Here is a 22,780-nt window from a genome sequence, read left to right on the forward strand (position 1 = left end):
TCTGATGAAGCAGAGCCGAGTGTGTGCAGCTGCTGCATTGTGATAACAGGTACTCTACAGTGACTGCAGGCAGCAGCTAAAGGGTTAAACACTTTCCTCCATAGACCCCCTGCCCCCATCCCTAATCCCCCCAGTGCCCTTCTATTCTGTTTTTATTGTACCATATACAGGCAGTCCCCGGGTTACATACAAGATAGGGTCTATAGGTTTGTTCTTAAGTTGAATTTGTATGTAAGTCGGAACTGTATATTTTATCATTGTAATCCCGGACAGAACTTTTTTGGTCTCTGTGACAATAGGATTTTAAAAATGTTGGGTTGTCATAAGAATCAATATTAACACTAAAGCTTCATTACAGACACATTTGATAACTATTATAGCTGTTTATTGTAGTCTAGGACTGAAGTACAATAAATTACCAATATCCAGAGGTCCGTTTGTAACTAGGGGTCGTATGTAAGTCGAGTGTTCTTAAGTAGGGGACCGCCTGTACTTAATCCCTTAACCTTAACCTTAAAGACGCAGGGTTTTTCCTCTCATTTCTCGCTCTCCAACTTCAAAAATCCATAACTTTTTCATGTTTCCGTGTACAGACCTGTGTGAGGGCTTATTTTGTGCGTAACAAATTTTACTTTCCTGTAATGTTATTTATTTTAACATGCCGTGTACTGCGAAGCTGCAAAAAATTCCAAATGTGGAAAATTAAAAAAAAAAAAACGCACATGTCACATTCTTGTGGGCTCAGTTTTTTCGACTTTGACTGTGCACTCAAAATAACACCTCAGCTTTATTCTTTGGTTCGGTGCGATCGCAGTGATACCAAATTTATAGGTTTTATTGTGTTTTAATACATTTTCAAAAATTAAACGAATGTGTGCAAAAAAAAAAAAAAAAAAATTTGCCATCTTCTGATGGAGCTGGGGGAGGGGTCATTTTTGGCGAAATGAGCCGACGTTTTCATTGCTACCATTTTGAGGTCTGTGCGACATTTTGATCATTTTTAATTTCATTTTTTATGTGATGTAAAAAGGTGTAAAAGTCGCATTTCGGACATTTGGGTGCCATTTCCCGCCTCGGAGGTCACCGCCGCCCGTAACCGTTTTTATATTTTGATAGATCGGGCATTTTGGGACGCGGCGATACCCAATGTGTCTGTGATCTTTACTGTTTATTATGTTTTATATCCGTTCTAGGGAAAGGGGGGTGATTAGAATTTTTAATATTTTATACATTTTTTTTATTTTTAAAACTTTTTTTTTCTTTTTTTTTCCACTATTTCTTAGACCCTCTAGGGCAGTGATTTTCAACCTGTGTGCCGCGGCACACTAGTGTGCCGCGACACAAGGTTGAGTGTGCCGCGGGGGAAAGTTGCCCGAACTAGGCTGCCCCGGTGTCGAGCTGCCGCCGCGCCCCCGTATTTCTGCCCCATACTTACCTCCAAGTCCCGCGTCGGCGATCCGCCTGTCTTCTGTAGCTCCTGTACCGCGCGGCCCATGTCACGTGACTGACGCGACCTGACGTCAGGTCGCGTAAGTCACGTGACCAGAGGCGCGCGGTGCAGGAGCTACAGAAGGTGAGCGGATCGCCATTAGGAGTGACGGTACGCGGAAGAAGACATCAAGGGTAAGTATATAAGGTTATTATTTGTATAAGGAAGGTAGCAAGGGTTTTTTTTTATTAGTAAAGGTAGGCTGGGGCTTTTTATTTGTTAAGGGGGGCCTCTAGGGCCTTTTAATTAGTAAAGGGGGGCCTCTAGGGCCTTTTAATTAGTAAAGGGGGGCCTCTAGGGCCTTTTAATTAGTAAAGGGGGGGCTCTAGGGCAGTGATGGCGAACCTTTTAGAGACCGAGTGCCCAAACTACAACCAAGACCCGCTTATTTATCGCAAAGTGCCAACACAGAAATGTAATTTGTGATTTATACGCCCTTCTCTGTCACAGTTTTCATTGATACCAGTGCTCTGAGGACACCAATAAAGCAGAAAGTAGTCCCAGGTAGAGCTGTCACTTTAAAATAGCTCTGTACACAGCAAGTCCTGGGCTGTCTGGGACTGCAGGAAGATACCTGGAGTCATCTCTGGTGATGGCCTGAGTGCCCACAGAAAGGGCTCCGAGTGCCACCTCTGGCACCAGTGCCATAGGTTAGCCATCACTGCTCTAGGGCCTTTTAATTAGTAAAGGGGGGGCTCTAGGGCCTTTTAATTAGTAAAGGGGGGCTCTAGGGCCTTTTAAATAGTAAATGGAGGCCTCTAGGGCCTATTAATTAGTAAAGAGAGGCCGCTACGGGCTCTTAATTTGTAAAGGGAGGCCGCTACGGGCTCTTACTTTGTAATGGGAGACCGCTAGGGCCTTTTTATTAGTAAAGGGAGGCTGCTAGGGGCTCTTGATTAGTAAAGGGAGGCCGCCAGGGGCTTTTTATTAGTAAAGGGAGGCAGCTAGGGGCTTTTTATTAGTAAAGGGAGGCCGCTAGGGCCTTTTTATTAGTAAAGGGAGGCCGCCAGGGGCTTTTTATTAGTAAAGGGAGGCCGCTAGGGCCTTTTTATTAGTAAAGGGAGGCCGCTAGGGCCTTTTTATTAGTAAAGGGAGGCCGCCAGGGGCTTTTTATTAGTAAAGGGAGGCTGCCAGGGCCTTTTTATTAGTAAAGGGAGGCTGCTAGGGCCTTTTTATTAGTAAAGGGAGGCAGCTAGGGCCTTTTTATTAGTAAAGGGAGGCAGCTAGGGCCTTTTTATTAGTAAAGGGAGGCATCTAGGGGCTTTTTATTAGTAAAGGGAGGCATCTAGGGGCTTTTTATTAGTAAAGGGAGGCATCTAGGGGCTTTTTATTAGTAAAGGGAGGCATCTAGGGGCTTTTTATTAGTAAAGGGAGGCAGCTAGGGCGTTTTTATTAGTACAGGGAGGCAGCTAGGGCCTTTTTATTAGCAAAGGGAGGCAGCTAGGGCCTTTTTATTAGTAAAGGGAGGCCGCCAGGGGCTTTTTATTAGTAAAGGGAGGCCGCCAGGGGCTTTTTTATTAGTAAAGGGAGGCCGCTAGGGCCTTTTTATTAGTAAAGGGAGGCATCTAGGGCCTTTTTATTAGTAAAGGGAGGCAGCTAGGGGCTTTTTATTAGTAAAGGGAGGCCGCCAGGGGCTTTTTATTAGTAAAGGGAGGCATCTAGGGGCTTTTTATTAGTAAAGGGAGGCAGCCAGGGGCTTTTTATTAGTAAAGGGAGGCAGCCAGGGGCTTTTTATTAGTAAAGGGAGGCAGCCAGGGGCTTTTTATTAGTAAAGGGAGGCAGCTAGGGCCTTTTTATTAGTAAAGGGAGGCAGCTAGGGCCTTTTTATTAGTAAAGGGAGGCCTTTTATGACTGTTTTAGTGTCATTTTGTGCTATTTTGGTTGGTGGTGTGCCCCAGGATTTTCTAAGTATAAAAAGTGTGCCGCGGCTCAAAAAAGGTTGAAAATCACTGCTCTAGGGTACATTAACCCTAGATGGTCAGATCGCTCCTACCATATACTGCAATACTTCTGGCTCATTGTAACGAATCTGCAGAAACCATGTAGCCTCGTGTCAAAAGAAGACCCGAGGCTACCACGGCAAACGATCGCCGCCCCCCGATGACGTTCGGGGGCACAGCGATTGTAAAAAAGACTTTGCCGGCGAGAATGACCGACTGCGGTTATTAGCGGTGGGGGTTTTCTGCAACATGCAAAACCCCCCACCTTGTATGAAGAGGACTCAGCCCGTGAGCCCTCTTCATACACTCCTTATACCTCTGCGCCGTAGAGCTACAGCGCAGAGCGTTAAGGGGTTAAAGGGGTTTTCCCACAAATACAAGTTAGGCCCTATCCATAGGACAGGGCTTAACCTGCTGATGTGTGGGGGTTTCAGTGATGTGACCCCCATAGATCATGAAAACGAGGGGTGTGTTGGGGTCCACATAAGGTACATGTCATCGCTCTATGACAGTAATGGAGCAGAATGGTCATACACGGCCGTCTGCTCCATTACTCTGACGGAACGATTTTTGCGTTTCCATATTTCACTCCCCACTTTCAAAAATCAATAACTTTTTTATTTCTCCACGTACAGAGCTGTGTGCGGCCTGTTTCTGCGTAACAAATTATACTTCCTAGTGACGGTATTAAATATTCCAGGCCCTGTACTGGGAAGCGGGAAGGAAAATATCAAATGTGTTTTTTATGGCTTTCACTGCGCGCTCAATAGGACCCCTCCCCTTTACTGCGCTCCATAGGACCCCTCCCCTTTACTGCGCTCCATAGGACCCCTCCCCTTTACTGCGCTCCATAGGACCCCTCCCCTTTACTGCGCTCCATAGGACCCCTCCCCTTTACTGCGCTCCATAGGACCCCTCCCCTTTACTGCGCTCCATAGGCCCCTCCCCTTTACTGCGACAACGAGCATGTCTCCCCCCCCCCTAGACAACAAGCATGTCCCCCCCTAGACAACAAGCATGTCCCCCCCTAGACAACGAGCATTTCCCCCCCTAGACAACGAGCATTCCCCCCCCCAGACAACGAGCATGTCTCCCCCTGACCCCTAGCCAACGAGCATGTCCCCCCCCAAGACAACGAGCATGTCCCCCCCTAGACAACGAGCATGTCCCCCCCCCAGACAACGAGCATTCCCCCCCCTAGACAACGAGCATGTCTCCCCCCGACTCCTAGACAACGAGCATGTCCCCCCCCACCCTAGACAACGAGCATCCCCCCCCCCTAGACAACGAGCATGTCTACCCCCGACCCCTAGACAACGAGCATGTCCTCCCCTGTGGCTGCATGCCCTTTTTTGTGTGTTTGTGTTATTTTTGTCTTCCAGGACCGTGCCTGCTGTGGACTGCTTCGGATTCGAAGGATTACGTCGATGACCGACATTTCTAACAAATAAAATGGTCAACGAGGGTGTGTCTGCGTTTTTTGTTCAATAAAATTTTCTGAAAACGGTGTGATTATTTATTTTTTTGCGACACTCTTCATAGTTTGCCGTAGTAGTGGTGCCGGCTAGGTGACGGTGCTCATTACTAAGGGCTGGCCTTAGTGTTTGCCTTAATTTTTTTGGCAAATTCACACTAACGCCCATACCATTACCCCGGTACCCACCGCCACCAGGGGTGCCGGGAAGAGCCGGGTACAAACCAGTACCTGACCGTCTATAGATGGTCAGGTAGTGTGGCGGCTGCAGGCTGTTATTGTTGCGCTGGAATAGCCCCCTAACAGTGGCCTATCCCAGCTCAGTAATGGCGGCTGCTGCTGCTTTTTTGTATCTGGCTGATTTGAACAATAGGGGGCACCCCATGCCGTTTTTTCTTCAAATTTCCCTCTTTCTCCTCCACAAAAGTTGGGAGGTATGGTGTGGGGGTACAATAGGTAGCGTTATACAGTGTGGGGGTACAATAGGTAGCGTTATACAGTGTGGGGGTACAATAGGTAGCGTTATACGGTGTGGGGGTTAAAGTAGGTAGTGTTATACGGTGTAGGGGTTACAATAGGTGGCGTTATACGGTGTGGGGGTACAATAGGTAGCGTTATACAGTGTGGGGGTACAATAGGTAGCGTTATACAGTGTGGGGGTACAATAGGTGGCGTTATACGGTGTGGGGGTTACAGTAGGTAGTGTTATACGGTGTAGGGGTTACAATAGGTAGCGTTATACAGTGTAGGGGTTACAATAGGTGGCGTTATACAGTGTGGGGGTTACAATAGGTGGCGTTATACAGTGTGGGGGTTACAATAGGTGGCGTTATACGGTGTAGGGGTTACAATAGGTGGCGTTATACGGTGTGGGGGTCACAATAGGTGGCGTTATACAGTGAGAAATAAAAGTTAAATTTTATTTGACAAATAGGTGATAATGTCCCCATAGGACAAATTCCTATGGCGTTACACAGTGTGGGGGCCATTGGGGGTATTATAATAGGGCTGGGGAAAAAAGCCACAGCTCAGTGTGTGTATACATTATATATATATATATATATATATATATATATATATATATATATATATATATATATATATATATATTTCAATCCCCCAACAACGTGACAATCCCGTGGATAGGAGATAAGTGCCTTTGTACCAGGTAGCTAGTAATCCCGGGCACAGCACTGCTGCTATGTCTGTGTATGATGGCAGTGCATACTCTATGATACGTGACGATGCACGGACCGCGTCTCTATAAGCGGATGGCACGGCACAGCAGCGCCCACCTGTGGCCTCCTGTTAAATCACAGCAAATACTTTCTAACTTTTTTTTCCCGGATCCTTATTGGCTACACGGTCTCCCCCCCCCCCCCCCCACCGGAGCACGTGACGCGTGTTTCCCCGTTGCCGGGCAACTCCACGCGCTGCTAGCAACATTTCGGGGTAACAGTCACATTGATGCGATGGCGGAGGAGGCGGATGGAGAGCAGGGGGCGCCGCGCAGCAGCTTCACCACATACATGGCCGAGGGGGAGCAGCTCTACCACAAGGGGGAATACCACAAGGCCAGGGAGAGCTTCAGCAATGTAAGACAGGGGGTCATAGGGGTGTCAGATAATTGCCTAAATAGCAATTGTGTGATGAGTGCTGGGAAGTGCCCTCCATATCCCAGCCAAATCATGATCGACCACTGTTCTACCCCTGAGGGCTCCAATCAGATGTGGGATTTCTAGGGTCCCCTAAATGGCAACTCTGCGGCTTTTTCCTGCCTACTCGGCCATAGCGATATCATTGTCATCCAGAGGACACCCGTGCAGTTTTAGGCTACCTGCACACAAACATCTGCAATATCAGACCCCAAACAATACATCGCTGTGTGACGTCCGCTCCAGAAAGTAGAAAAGACTGCCCAAGACAGGAATAAGAGCTGCTTTAGGTTTTCCCAAGAAGAAAAGTTAGGTCCTATCCACAGGATAGGACCTAACTTACTGATCAGTGGAGGTCTCAGTCCTGAGGCTCCCACAAATCATGAAAATGAGGGGTCCCATGTACCTCCAATGGACCCCTCGTCGCTCCGTCAGACTAATGGAGCAGACTGCCGCGCATGACCGTTCTGCTCCATTCATCTCTAAGGAGCTGACAGAAATTGCCGAGCGCCACGCACAGTGGAAACCGTGGGAAAACACCTTTAAGGCAGTCGGCTCATACACAGAGTCATCAAAACCACTGCCGTGTGTGTATATGAGCCCATAAAAAATTAATGGCAACAAGAGCTAGCCCTGGAACGATGGCTAACACACAGCCAACAACACACAATCATGTGCATGGAGCCTCAATTGTGCAGAACATTCTAAAAACTACTTTTCTCTTATCACCTCCAGCCTCTTTGTGGGTCCTCACTTATCTCCAGGGCCTGGATCTGTGTTACGCCTAGTGCATTTTCGTTACAAATTTCCATGTGATTTTGTAACCTCTTTTTTTTCACCTTTTGATCATTTCCGAAAAAAATCTACATCTGTACAAATTTTTGTTACCTGATTTCTTGCAGTTTTTTACAACCTCCGAGCCTTTAATGTTAAAAAAAAAGCAGTGGCAGGCGAGTGGTCTAGTCATTCATTTTGTTTTCTGCACAATATTTTCAATGCAGAAAAAAATGATATCACATTCACGTTAATGATACTGTAATGTGCAGCTGATGTTCTGCAGCAATAATCAGTGTGGAAAAGGGTGTAAAATGTGAGCAGTTATCATTAGGCTTCATACACACTTACGGCCCATATTGTGGACCTCTCCCTGTGTGTCACTGAATGGCATTTTCCATAATACACTATAATACAATATGTACAGCTCTATTGGCTTCCATATACATGTGCAGGGGTAATTATGGCCGGTAGAATTCTATAGGTGCCATATTACATACTGCACAGGCCTGATGATGTCTAGAACCATTGTTTGTCTTATTTTTGTATCCAAAGGAAAAGATTGGGCTGAGTTTTGTTAGTGTAGGCAACAAGTAATAACCAGTATCATTGAATATATCACAGACCTCTGCAACATCTGTGTTTTTGTTTTTTTTTTATATTTTTTAATTAATCTCTTTTGTAGGCTCTTGACTTACAGCCGACTGAGAAACACTGCCTGGTAGCACGGTCTAAATGTTTCTTAAAACTTGGAGACCCGGAATCTGCTTTAAGGGATGCAGAAGCCTCTCTACAGGAAGAGAAAGATTTCTTTAGGGTAAATACATGTACCACCATATATATACCTCCGTATGTACTGTCACATACTATGTCATATGTCATGTAACAGAAGCTAAATCACATAAATCTATACCACAAGTAACTGGTTTATTTTCTGCGTTTGCAAAATGAAACTACAACTCACAATGAGTCCCCAACCTTAGTATGTAGGTTTTGTTTTAACAAAATCACACGCTGAAGATAGCCTCTCATAAAAGGTGATAGATAGATAGATAGAGATATATATATATAGATACTCACACACATACCTGTCTGGTACAACAGCATTGCACTAGTATTGTATTTTACTGTCAAGGGCCAATGCAATATTTTCCAATGTTTTCTTTTTCTTCTCCGTACAGGGTCTGTATCAGAAAGCTGAGGCTCTTTATGCGATGGGTGACTTTGAATTTGCCCTTGTATTCTATCACAGAGGGTATAAGTTACGCCCTGAACTCCAGGAGTTTCGTTTGGGTATTCAAAAGGCTCAGGAAGCCATTGAAAACTCTGTTGGAAGTAAGTATTGCTGGATACATACAGTATTTTTTGGACTATAAGGTGCACCAGATTATAAGGTGCACCATCTATAATTGGCTGCTAAAACGTCTAGGTTCATAAATAAGGTGCACTGGATTATAAGGATGAATGACCAGCAGGTGGCAGACCTATGCACAGTACAAGGCAGCTGTTGTCTGTAAGTACAGTTCATATTAAGGCGCACAGGACTATAAGGCGCACCTTTGATTTCAGAGAAAATCAAAGGATTTTTTGTGCGCCTTATAGTCCGAAAAATACGGTATGTGCCGCAAGCCCCAGCCCCCAAACTTTGTTTCTTGGTCCAGAAATGGCCTGTTGATACAGGGCTATTTAATTGGCTACAGTGGTCATGTGCTTCTATGTCAGCAGCTCATTGCCGGACCAAAAAGCAGTGTATGACTCGGGACCTGGAAGGGCTGGAACATGGATAAATAACTAAGAATTTATTTATTGTGTTTTGCTGAGCAGTTTTAATAAAATAAAGAGATAATATACAATTAAACCTTGGATTACAAGTAACCTGGTCTGCAAGCGTTTTACAAGATAAGCTTGGATTTTACAAAAATTATAACTTGGTTTACAAGCAAATATTCATAACACAAGCATTATGTGAGCCCTCCACACCCTGTACAGTACCTCCCTCTCCCACAAAATTGTATAACACAATGTCGAAGAAGTAGAAGAAATAAAGGGGCTAGATGTTGTTGTGTTAAATATTTTTGGGGTGTGGAATGAATCATCCTTGTTTCATTAATTTCCTATGGCAAAACTTGCTTTGATATACAAGTGATTTGCATTCCGAGCACAAATGATTTGTAAAGCGATACGGAATTTGATGGCGCTATATAAATAAACATTATTATTATTATTATTATTATTAATCCTTCTTGTAATTCAAGGTATTCAGTCATTATGGAACCAATTGTCTGGGTTTCAATGATTTGATATTGGAAAACTTGCTTTGGTATAAGAGCGATTTTGATTACAAGCATTTTCCCAGAACAAATTATGTTTGTAATTCCACTGTATTTTATGGGGGCAGTAACGCCAAAAATTATAAAAGTTCCCCTAAGTGTTTGTGTCTGTGACATGGATACTTTTTTATCTTATGCTGGTGCTTAATGCAGGCTTTGGCGTATTTCTGAAAACATACACATAAAAGTGAATCGTCAGTAAAATATTTATCCCATTAAAAATTAGTGGTATTTTAAAAGTGAACATATGGAAATTACAGTGATCTGGTAATGGACAAATGTAAAAAGAGCTGTTTCTTTTCATTATTTAGCTCCGGCCTCTGTAAAATTAGAGAACAAGGAGGGAATGTCGTTTCTCAGCAAGCAAGAAGAGGTGAGTAACACAGTATTAATTATTTAGTCACAATGCTTTCCCGAGACTGTGTCTCTGCATGAGAATAACAGTATGGAGAGTCCTGCTATAAGGGAATACAACACAAAATATATTGAAATGAATCTTCTATTTATGAATCATATATACTACCTACCCACTAATAATTTAGAATTCAGAATACATATACTTTGCACTACTGTGCAGGTGTGAAAAAGAAGCTGCAAAATAATAATAATAATACTATAATACTAATCTTTTTTTATATAGCGCTATCGAATTCTGCAGCACTTTACAAATCATGGGGGACACGTACAATTATAATAAGACTTTACAAAGTACAAACAGTCATGGTCAGACTTTCTGTTGTTGAGATCTATGGGGACCATATGATCACTTGAAGGACTGCTTGTCCTTTAAGCTGAAAATACTTTTGCGACATGCTGTATGCACACTGGGCTTTACCTCTCTTTACAATCACACAGGGTTTGGGAGAGGTCTGGATTTAACTACTATAGGAATGAAAAGATATAGACATTGACAATTGGCACATTGTATACTTTTATTTTTAGGAGATGGTGATAGTCTAATACTCTTCTGTGGTCAAAAATGTATCTATAAACATAGCATTTTATGCATTTATTATAATACTTTACACTTTGAAGAAAAAGTTACCAGAAGGCTTTAGCGAGTTTAAAAAGCAAAGTAATTTCACTCCATGGACCTATTTGCTGAAAATGTATTGAAATGGAAAATTAATACGATCTTTAAAGATAATTTTATAATTAAGGTTTTATTTGTGTTTGTCATACATCTGAACATTGTCCTGATGGTATCTAATAATATCTGCATGATTTCCCTTTGTTGTTGGTAATAGAGTAAAAAGGCAAAACAAAAAGCACCAGCAAAGGTTCCCAAAAAAGACCCTAAGCAGCAGAAGAAGGCAGACCCTTTAAAAAGCCAAAAGACAGCACGTCAGCTACTGGGAGAGCTCTACAATGATATGGAGTATCTGGAGACACTGTTAAAGGATGAAGGTTAGCCTAAAGTTCTTGTCTTATCACCTTTTTTTTGTATTAAAGGGCATCTACCACCAGGATGAAGGATTGTAAACTAAGCACACTTACATGCTGCTGTGTGCCCCCCCCCCCCCCCCCGACAGGATCTGCTATTATTTTAGCTTCTTATGGTCTGGTTTCTACAAATAAAGACTTTTAAAATTATGGGAAAATGAGCCTGAGAGGCTCCCAGCTCCATAGGTGTTAAAGGAAACCTTTATGTTAAAGGAAACCCCCTTTATGTTTTTTAGTCTTTAATTGTGGTAATATGCTAATTTACCAAAGAGGCTACTGGGACATGGAGGAGCCGGAGCTGAGGCTACACGGTGCGGCTACTCCATGTCCCAGTGGCCTCCTTGATCCTCCTACCCAGACATTTTCAGCGCGCAGGCTGCGTGCACTTGCCCGTGAAGCCAGAGTTCTTCCCGCTGAAGATATTTGGGTAGCAGGATCAAGGAGGCTACTGTGGCGTGGAGTAGCCGCGCCGTGTAGCCTCAGCTCCGCCTCCTCTACGCCCCAGTAGTCTCTTTGGTAAATTAGCATATTACCACAATTAAAGATTAAAAAACATAAAGGGGACTAAAGGATTGTAAAGGGCTATCCTTACTATCCTTACACATTAGAGGCTGGAGCTCCTCAGACTAATTAGCACAATTTTTAAAGCCTTTAACCCCTTCCCGACATTTGATGTACTATTACTGCATGGCGGGAGGTGCGTTCCCGCAAAATGCGGTAATAGTACGTCATGCTTCTGGCGCCGGCTCCAGAACGGAGCCCGCGCCAGAAGCTGCGGGTGTCGGCTATATATTATAGCCGACACCCGCCTCTAACACCCGCGATCGGAGATTTCTCCGATCGCGGGTGTTAACCCCTAGGGGCATTTGAGAAGAATCGGACCCCCCCCCCCCCCCCCGCGGCGCTTACCGGGGGGGTCCGCTGCTCCGATCGCAGCCCCGGGACTGCCGGTGCCCGGGGCTGAGCGATCCTCTTCTGTGAGCCGGGTCCGTGCCTTCTGGCAGGACCCGGCTGTAACACACTGTAATACATCTGTATTACACTGTGTAATGTGAAGAAGAGCTTGAACAAGTGATCAGTGGATCACTTGTTCAAGCTAACCTGTAAAAGTTAATAAAAAATGTTAAAAACACTACATAAAATCATTTTTTAATAAAAAGAATTAATTAAATAAAGTTAAAGTCCCCTAAACACAAATATTCCCTATACACATGCAATAAAGTGAAAAAAACACAAAATCGCCAAAAAAACCCACATATTTGGTATCGCCGCGTCCGTAACAATCCGTACAATAACTCACAAACATTATTGGACCCGCTCGGTGAACGCCGTAAAAACGAAACCCGTAAAACACGCCAAAAATGTACATTTTTCATAAAATCTCTACACAAAAATGTTCTAAAAAGTGATCAAAAAAAGATATGTGCGCCAAAATGGTACCACTGAAAAGAACAACTCAACTCGTAAAAAATAAGCCCAAAACTAGCTCTGTCAACCAAAAAATATTAAAGTTACGTCTCCGAAAAGATGGCGATGCAAAAACAAATGAGATTTCCTCTATATTAGTTTTTATCCAGTAAAATTGTAAAAATAAATGAAAAACTGTATAAATGAGGTATCACCATAATCGTAATCACCTATAGAATAAAGATAATATAATATTTTTAGTGTACGGTGTACGACCCCCAAAAAATACGAAAAAAAAGTAAACCAAAATTGACAATTTTCTTTTCACCCATACATTCAAGAGTTAATAAAATCTCATCAATAAGCTAATGACCCACGAAAATGAATTATTTGTAAAGTGCATCTCATGTCGCAAAAAATAAGCCCTTATATGTCCAAATTGCCAAAAAAATAAAGATTGTATAGCCAATAAAAAGTGACAATGCATAATCTGCTCTGAATGGCACAGCTTACCTTCGATGCCCTGGCGTGTGCCCATACAGCAGGTTACCACCACATATGGGATATTGTTATACGCGGGAGGGATTGGGTATCAAATTTTGTGGAGCGTTTTGGTATTTTATCCACTGAGAATTTGTAAATTTTTTGAAAAACACATAAATTTAGCCAAAAAAAATTGTAAAAAATTTTTGAAAAATACTTTCAAAATTGTATCCGATTTTGTTTTAACCCCTGTAAAACAATTAAAGGGTTAATAAACTTCATCAAAGTTGTTTTACGTACGTTGAGGGGTTTAGTTTCTATAATGGGGTAATTTATGGGGTTTTACTTTTATTTAGGCCTCTCAAAGTGATTTAAAACCTGAGCAGGTCTCTCAATAGCAGATTTTGCGTTTTTTATGAAAATGTGAAAAATCGCACCTAACGTTCAAAGGCCCATAACATCCTACAAAAATAAGAGGATGCCTAAAAAACCATGTCCACATAAATTAGACATTTAGTGAATGTTAGTTATTACATTTTTTTGCGGTTATGACTATGTATGGAAAAAGTAGAACATTTTGAAGTTCGAAAATCAAGAATTTTTCCAAATTTTCACCAAACATCTGATTTTCTCATAAATAAATGCAAAACATAACACCAAAATTTTTCAACTAACATGAAGTACAAAGCGTCACGAGAAAACAATTTTAAAATCACTTGTATATGTTAAAGCGTTCCGAAGTTATAACCATTTATAGTGACACAGGGCAGATTTGAAAAAATGGGCTGTGTCAGGAAGGTGAAAAGTGGCTTCAGCGTTAAGGGGTTAAAAAAAAAAACAAGCGTATGGGAAGCTTAAAGAAGAGCAGATCCTACCAGAGGGGGCACACGCTGGCATGCAGTGCTCTTGGTTTACAATCCTTCATCCTGGTGGAAGATGTCCTTTTAAGTGATGTTTATCTGTATCTGATGTGTATCTGACAGCTATATATCTAACATTTGAACAATGGATGGGCCATGTGTAAAGATAATAATCTTGACTCTTCTGTCATACACATTAGATGGTTAGCTCCTCTCATGAAAATTGTGTGGTTCACCCAGAAAGCGCATTATGTGAATGGTACCTGTGGGTCTGCGTTAGGTTCATATTAAAAATAGAAAATTTATCATAGAGATAAAAAGCAACTTATTTTATCAACTTCTTTGTCAATGCATGTACAATTTGTTTGTAGTTCTGTAATTTGCTCTACTTTCATTTGTAACAGGCTTAGTAAAAGGAAACACTAGAAGTGGATTAAAACTGCAGGACCTGATCTTAAATGCAATCACCTATCTGGACACAAGAACTGAATTCTGGAGGCAGCAGAAGCCCATCTACGCCCGGGAAAGGGATCGCAGAATTATGCAGCAGAAGTGGAACCGAGAACGGAGTAAACCTTCAGATCGCAATCAGTATATACTGAAAAGCCTGGAAGATATTGATATGTGTATGTACCAGTTTACTTGTTAGCTTTGCAAGGATAAATAAAGACTAAAGGAAATGGATTGGGTATAGGTGAATCATAAATAGGAATTTGTAGAGCTAGTTAAGGTTTTGCCTGTTACTGCCTGTCATTTTTCTTCTGTAATGTGCTAGTTGAGGTTACAGAATTAGAGAACAGACAGCTTTACATGTTGAGGAGATCTTTTGCATCCCATTTATATGTAGCAATTTATAGAAATATAACCTTTAAAGATCTGAAAATACTGGTTCACAATGTTAGTAAAAATATCAGTAAAAGGCCTCCACATATGTTCATTAAAGAAAATCTTTATGCATTATGAACCAAACATACCTTGAGAATGCTGTAGCTACACTAATGCAGAAATATATCTTGTTTAATCCCTGAGCTGCGTGGTTTTGATGAAAAAAAACAATTATAAAATTTAGGATAATGAGTCTGTCTCTCCTGTGGCTGGCTCGGGGTTTCTTCTCTTACACTGCTCAAGAGAATGATGTAATCAGTGACAGACAGGAGTAATCAATCACTGCACCATTCCCCAGCTGTTTTGTAATCCAGCTCAGGTTGATTAGTCCTGTCTGGACAGTGCAGACAGCTCGTGTTATGTGTTTAAGTACTGCAAGAAGCATGTAATCTAGTTTTCCCAAGGTCCTGAATGTCAGAATTTTTTTTTCTGCAAAACCACTTGGTTCAGGGCTTAAACAAGATATGTTTCTGCATCAGTGTAGCTACAACATTCTCAAGGTATGTTTGGTTTATAATGCATGAAATCAAATGGTAGATTTCCTTTAATATAACAAATGTGGCTTGTTTCTTCCCGATTACTGACAGCTCCATTCCAGTGTCTTGGTCTTTGCTGCGATCCATTTTCTATTGTCTCCTGTCTCCTGCTTGCACATACAATCATAGACGAACGTGGGTCAATATTTTTTCCAGTGATTGGATGAGTGAGCAGCTTTACTAGAAAGATAGTGGAGTGCAGTCAGAACCAAGGCAGCACCTAAACCATAGCAGGAGGCAGTGTCAATGATCTTTTTCACTTTAAAGGAAATCTACCTCCAGGATAACATGCAGGTAACAAAAGGTGTTAAATTAGGCAAATGAGCCTCAGGGGGTCTGGGCGCTATAGCTGATAATTGAGCCTGGATCCCTTCAGTCTCACTTGCATAATTTTAAAGCCTTTTTTTGTAAAGACAAGAAGAGCAAGTTGGGGCACACAGCAGTATGTAAGTGTACTTGGTTTACAGCCCTTGTTCCTGATGGTAGATTTCCTTTAATGGCCAGGTCAACATCTGCAAAGAGTTTGTATGTTCTCTCCGTGTTTGCGTGGGTTTTCTCCTGGTCCTCCGGTTTCCTCCCACACTCCAAAACATACTGGTAGGTTGATTAGATTGTGTCCCCATGGGGACAGGGGCCAATTTGGCAAGCTGTGTGTAGCGCTGCGTAATCTGTAGGTGCTATATAAATAAAGAATTATTATTAGTGCTTTTGGAGGCCTAAACTGATCCTAAAAATAATCCTAATAGTGCATCAATATTAAAGTCTCATAAAATATTATTAATGGCAGGAAACCTAATTTGCCATAATCCAAAACCGTTGCATACCGTAATTTCATTTAGTCCCTAAAGCTGGACAAATATATACGGTCAATTGATTTGGCTGAAAACTGTTCTTCACTAACTTCATTGATCAACATTTTGCCAAACAAAATCACTATAGGTTTTTTTTATGTAATGTGTCTTAACTTCAGTTTCAAACAGAAAGTTGCATGCCAAATATTGGACAAAATGTGACCATGTTGGATATTTGTGATTCTGTCCTTTTATCATAACTTTTAGCTGGTTTTGCAGGAGAGAATTATAATTATTGCTATGGCTAAACACCACTGGTGTATTGTCTTTTCTAGTACTCTCAAGTGGAAATGCGGAAGGGAGTTATAAGAAAGCCCACAAGGTGTTAAAGAACATTGAGACTTGGAAAGATGACACCCCGAATATGCAGGAATTGAAAGGTAACCTGCATAGCTGCATTGGTAACGCTCATATGGACATGGGACAGATGGAAGAGGCGCTACAGAGTCACAAGAAGGATCTCAAAATAGCAAATGAATGGTATGTAGATTAGGTCATATGTTAGTCTTTGTCTACTTTCATACTGCCATAATGTATATCTTGTAGGTATGGTTAATTCAAAAAAATTATTAAATTCTCTGTATTTTTCAGCAATTTGCCTGAAGCAAAATCCCGTGCCTTAGACAACATAGGGCGAGTCTATGCACGGATTGGAAAGTTTAAAGAAGCTGTGAAAGTGTAAGTATGTCTCCTTATGAAAATTTAATTTAAAAAGTCAGCTCTGAAGAGGTTTGGTTGGTAGGATTCCAAGACAAGAACCATCATTTGTTTTTGCATTCAATCCCCCGAACAATAGGTGGGAAGAGAAGATTCCATTGGCAACTTCAAACTTAGAAAAGACTTGGCTCTTCCATGAAATTGGTAGATGTTATCTGGAGCTCGAAATTTTGGAAGAAGCTAAAGGCTATGGTGAAAGATCTCTACAAGAAGCAGAGGAGGCTGGGGATGTTGAGTGGCAACTCAATGCCAGTGTCCTGGTGGCACAGGCCCAAGGTAAACCTTGTTATTACATGGAATATTATACATTCAATTATTGATTACTTGTATATAAAGATTAACTTGTGCCTAATGTTATAGCTAAAAGTAAAGCCTTTAGTATACATTGTCAGGGATAGATTTTCTGAAAACGGCATCTTGTCCTGAGGGTTATAGATGGATTGAAGTTCATGTACTGGGCAATGTTGCAGTAATTAGATAACAACTTTTTCGGCTGAAGATGCCTAGATAGCAACCAATACAGCTCTAACCACCAGTGTGTACTGCCATTTCTCTGTAGCCTTACCAGTGCTCATTGCAAACCACCCTTATGCCCACAGCTCAGTGACCCAGTGTTGTTAGGGTCAGCTCATGACTAAATTTCTTTGTAAAGCTCCACTTCGATGACATCTCACCTATAGAACATTTTTCTTAGGTGTTATCCATATAGACATGCACATGCAAACCAATACTGTCCACCAAAGCTTGTGTCCCCTTCAGCTAGACCCTCATACATAAGTGTAAACACATTAAACGTATTGACCTACCATAAGATAATTTGCTCTATAGTAGTAGGCAGAGTAATAAATATGGCTGAAAAATCAGTTACAAAAAACAATTGATTGACTGACAAATCTCAATTGCTTGTTGTAACTGGATCAGTCACAACATTGTAGAGATTGATGCCATTTAATGTTACTGCATAACCCTGATATATTACAGAGAGAATATACAGTTGATTTATTAATTGTCCATAATTGTGGGTTATCTTTACTTTTATTTAAGTAAAATTAAAGGATTACCAGTCTGCTGTGATCAGCTTCGAAAAAGCCTTAGAGAAAGCAAGAATGGCAGACAATAAGGATGCGGAGCAGGCCATTATTACTGTAAGTATACACAACTCCTTATTGTTTAGTATAGCTGATCTCTTATAGCAGTGGTGGCAAACCTATGGCACGGGTGGCACTCAGAGCCCTTTCCGTGGGCACCCGGGCCATCCCCAAAGAGGACGTAATCTATCTTCATGGATTCCCTGACTGGCCAGGACTTGCTGCACTCTGTGCTATCTTAAATGACTCAAGTGCTGCTTGAGACTGCAGGAGGAATGGGAAGGTGTGGACAGATCTGTATTATCAATGTAGCTTCAGCTTCAGGCCCTGAAAATTCTTCCTATTCAGATTTGCCATCACTGTCTTATAGGCATGGCAGAGGGTACCATGAAGCTGTGGGGCCACAGTGCAAAATCTGTATCAGGCACTCAACCAAGTACTTTCTATAGTACTGATCTCACCATATAAGAAAGATACCTTTTGGCTGACTATGGCTCCTGGGTCCATAGCTTTTGTATAAGGCCTAATTTAAATAAAGTTTTGATAGCAGTTCATACAGGGGCATAACTACAGTCAGTGGCGTAACTAGGAGAGGCAGGGCCACATATCAGACTTCTGAATGGGGCCCCCGTTACCCCTTAAAAAATATACATATTTATATGCTCACAAATGTTAGTTACAGTTGCACGGTATACACAGTACCTATATAGAGCATAATGCAGTATATATACACATCATACATTGTGTACATAGACATACAGTATATACACATCACAGATACAGCTTATATACATAACATGTTGTACAATGTATATAATGGTGTCCATTCTTTTGTCAGGTTGGATGATGGGCCCCCCTGACACTGTGGGCCCCATAGCAGCTGCTATGGCTGCTACCACTGTAGTTACACATCATCTGACCTGACACTAAAGATTTGAGCATTTGTCCCACTATATACATAGTATGCTGCACATTGTAGAGCATAATATGTATATAACATATATATGATGTTTATGTGATGTGTATATTCTGTATGTATATATGGTGTGTGTGTACTGAATGTGTATATATGCTGTACTTCTGTATGTGGCAATGTATGTGTGTATCTGTATGTTTATGTACATAGGTATATAAATGTATGTGTATATATGTGTGTAGTATGTATATGGGAAGGGACCCCATTCAGAAGTCTTCTATGGGGCCCTGCTTCTCCTACTTACACCGCTGAGTTCATATTAATAGATTGACATATTAGTAATAGATTCATTTATCATTTATAATTCTGTTATTTCTGTTTTTTTCCAAGGCTCTTGAAGATGCAAAAAGAGGAGGAACAGAGGAGATTAAAACAGAAGACAGCGAGGGGGAAGATACCCCAGCTGGTAGGTATCCATAAGAATAATGCTGTACTGATCACAATAGATGCCTTAATACAGTGAGAACCAGCAAGTAAATACCAGTAATTGGTGAAATTCATATACTACACCTGCACAGTACTGTAATTGTTTGTCTCCAAAAATTCAACTGTGACCAATTGCTGGTGTAAATTGGCAAGAAAGTATTACTATGTATGAGCACTCTAAAGAGACACTTCTAGAAACTGTTATACATACAGGAATATTTGATAATACTATCTAAAGATAAGACCATGTGAGCTTAGAATAGACAGTCTTAAAACGCATATAGACGTGCTTAAATCAATAGTGCAGATGATAATAGTAAACTTTGTAAATAATTTATTAATGAAATATGTTCCTGTGTCCTTCTTTTTCCCCTGCTTTTCTTCCTTAATAAGCAGATTATGTAAATTAGCTTTCTGTGCTGTATCCACTTACAGCTGAGAGATAAAGGAACCTGATAAATGTTAGTATTCATGTATAAAATCTTAAGGCTCTGTAGATTGCCTCCACATTACAAAAAACTTGAAAACAAATAATAATTTGTCCAACCCCCTTAATAATGGATGCGTAATGGAAGGTCCTTTAATGTCTGTGTAGAATGGAAGGTAAACGGAAGACCTTTCATTCACCTTCTGCTTTTAAAGCCTCTCTATTCTGTAGCTTCACAGGCTGTCGGACTGTCTCACCCCCCCTGTTCACTCAGCATTCCCCCCTCCCTCTGCCTGATGTACTCTCACAGCAGCAAGGGAAGTTTCAGCACACCGTGGGAGGGGAGAAGTGGTTCTGTGCAGCGTAATAGACTTTGAATCTACAGCAGAGAGGGGCTCTGGTAACACCCCCAGGAGCTCTTCAAACGTATTAGCATAATTTTAAAAGTTGATTTTAGAAGGAAGGAGGCCATGGTTAACAAATATAAGAAGATTACCACAGTCACAGTGCCTGGATGTAGGACTAAGTGTCCCGGGTTTAATAACGGATGCATAACAGAAGGTCCTTTAATGTCTATGTAGAATGGAAGGTGAATGGAAGACCGTTCATTCACCTTTTGTTTTCAGGACCTCTCTGTTGCGCTTTCCTTAAAGGACATCTACCACCAGGATGAAAGACTGTATGCATATGAGGCTGAGAGGCTCCAGGTTCATTTGCATACAGTCTTTCATCCTGGTGGTAGATGTCCTTTAAACAGAGATTGTACCGAAAAAGCCCAGAAGCAGGGGTGAACTGGACCCAACAGAGGATCTTTCCTCCAGTAGGCATTTGAAGTCAGTGTTGGCCTAAAGTTTTATCATTACTAAAAACTAAAATATTTTATCTTCCAGAGGACAATGTGGAGAGTTGATTCCTGAATCTCCTTGTGGCACAATCTGCTAGGAGCGGATTCAATCATTGCTGTAAGAGCTAAAGATGTCAAACTTGTGCACATTTATTTTATTTATAGGGAAAAAAAAACAATAAAATATTTACTTTTCCATACGTATTTCTGGGAGCTTGTGTTATTTTCCTTCAATCATAATTTAATCATATTGTTGAAAACACATTTTACACATATTACCTCGCAGAGCTTACGATCCATGCACATTGTATTTGAGCGTCACAAGCGATGTCTAACCAGGAACAGATCCTGCATGTGATCCAATGTATCTAGGGGGCTCCTCTTACCCTCTTACAGAGCGTTTTTTGTTTTGTTTTTTGCCTCTATTGGGGTAGTATGTATCAAATATCAATTTTTGAAGGACATCTACCACCATGATAAAGTATTGTAAACCAAGCACACTGACATACTGGTGTGTGCCCCCTCTGGCAGGATCCACTTTTATTCAAGCTTTTTATGCCCTTGTTTATAAGAATAAAAGGCTTTAAAAATAATGCAAATGAGCCTGAGGAGCTCCAGGCTCCATTAAAACCTATGTAGCCTGGAGCCCCACAGGCTGTGAGACAGTCTTACCCTCTCCCCTGTTCTCTCGGCATATCCCCCTCTGCCTGATGTACTCTCACAGCAGCACAGGAAGTTTCAGCACACGGTGGGAGAAGAGAAGTGCTTCTGCGCAGTGTAACAAACTGTGAATATACAGTAGGGAGAGACTCAAGCCACACCCCCAGGAGCTCTTCAAGCTCATTAGCATAATTGTAAAAGTTGATTTTAGAAAGAAGGAGGCAATGGTTAACCAATATGAAGATTACCACAGTCCCGGTGCCTGGATCTAGGAATAAGTGTCCCTGGTTTATCAATGCTTGATTTTTTTTTTTCATTTTTGGTAGCTTTCCTTTAACGATTAATTTAGTAGCATGAAGTTTGTATGTTCTGCTCATTTCTCCATAGGTTCTGTACCACACTACAAAAACATGAACTTAGATAGGTTCAGAAGAGAACAATCTCAGCACTGAAAACATTTTTTCTGGTAGTGATTGGAAATAATAAAGGAGCATTTATTAAAGGAGATTTATTAAGAAAAGGGCTAATAAAGAGATATATTACATGTCCAGCTTTTCAGAATATTTTGGTGCATTATTAATAAAGAAATCTAATGATGAGAGCTGCTGGCTATGATTGTGGTGATAATATCTTTGTCCACTAGAGAGTGCCATATCCATGGAACATTCTCTCCAACCTATGAGGCTATGAGTATGCAGACAAGTACTAAGGCCGGCATGTTTCATGTGGATCAGTTGATTGTTGTGGTTTTATCTAGGAAACTACCTAGTTTACCTTCATTTATCATAATTACAATTTTATGACAATCAGCTCTGCTTCAATAACCCGAACGCTGAATTGTATGTGAAACTTACTGAATAACTGGGTCTTCTGATTAATGGAGGTTCTGCTGCAGTTTTGCTTTTCAGGATCTTCATTTCAATAAAATAGTTTTTGCATTTACCCTTTAAATACTTGGCCCTTTTTTTTGTAAATAAATTTTTATTGAAAATTTTTCAAACAATACAACCATGTATGACAGTTGACATTATGGTACGAATAATACTTGGCCCTTTTTTGTTTGTGTTTCCATTTTTCAATCCCTACCTTCAAAATTTTTTTTTTTTCTGTGTACAGAGCTGTGTGACAGCTCCTCTTTTTGCTTCCAGCGACAGATCCATGCGAGCTGGACGCCTGCTAGCATCATAGTGTGTGCACGAACCTGCCGCTGGAAGCAAGAAGAGGACCTGCAGGGGGCGTCAGAAAGGTGAGTATTGAGTTTATTTTTTTTATAGACTTGAGTATACGCCGAGTTTGGTTTTTCAGCACATTTTTCGGATTATAGTCAAGTATATACAGTAGGTTTTACTGTGTTTTAATACATTTTAATAAATTAAAACATTCTGTACAAAAAAAGAATGTCTTGTTTCACCGTCTTCTGATACTGTTAAGTTTTTCAAACTTTGGTGTACAGGGCTGTCACTTTTTGAGAGATGAGCAGACGTTTCCATTGCTACCAACGTCACTGCCTGGGTT

At 41.2% G+C, this 22,780-nt stretch overlaps 1 protein-coding gene across 1 annotated transcript; it reads left to right on the forward strand.

Moving 5' to 3' along the window:
• Positions 1-6,303: 6,303 nt before the first annotated feature.
• Positions 6,304-20,805, forward strand: ODAD4 (outer dynein arm docking complex subunit 4). The gene is made up of 12 exons (XM_072111680.1): positions 6,304-6,498; positions 8,018-8,149; positions 8,514-8,667; positions 9,974-10,035; positions 10,910-11,069; positions 14,260-14,481; positions 16,403-16,607; positions 16,719-16,805; positions 16,924-17,120; positions 17,889-17,989; positions 19,239-19,314; positions 20,652-20,805. The coding sequence occupies exons 1-12, from the start codon at positions 6,376-6,378 to the stop codon at positions 20,669-20,671; spliced, it is 1,539 nt and encodes a 512-aa protein (XP_071967781.1). The 5' UTR covers positions 6,304-6,375; the 3' UTR covers positions 20,672-20,805.
• The last annotated feature ends 1,975 nt before the right edge of the window (positions 20,806-22,780 follow it).

This window comes from Engystomops pustulosus, chromosome 6 (assembly GCF_040894005.1).
Source record: "Engystomops pustulosus chromosome 6, aEngPut4.maternal, whole genome shotgun sequence".
Taxonomy (NCBI): Eukaryota; Metazoa; Chordata; class Amphibia; order Anura; family Leptodactylidae; genus Engystomops; species Engystomops pustulosus.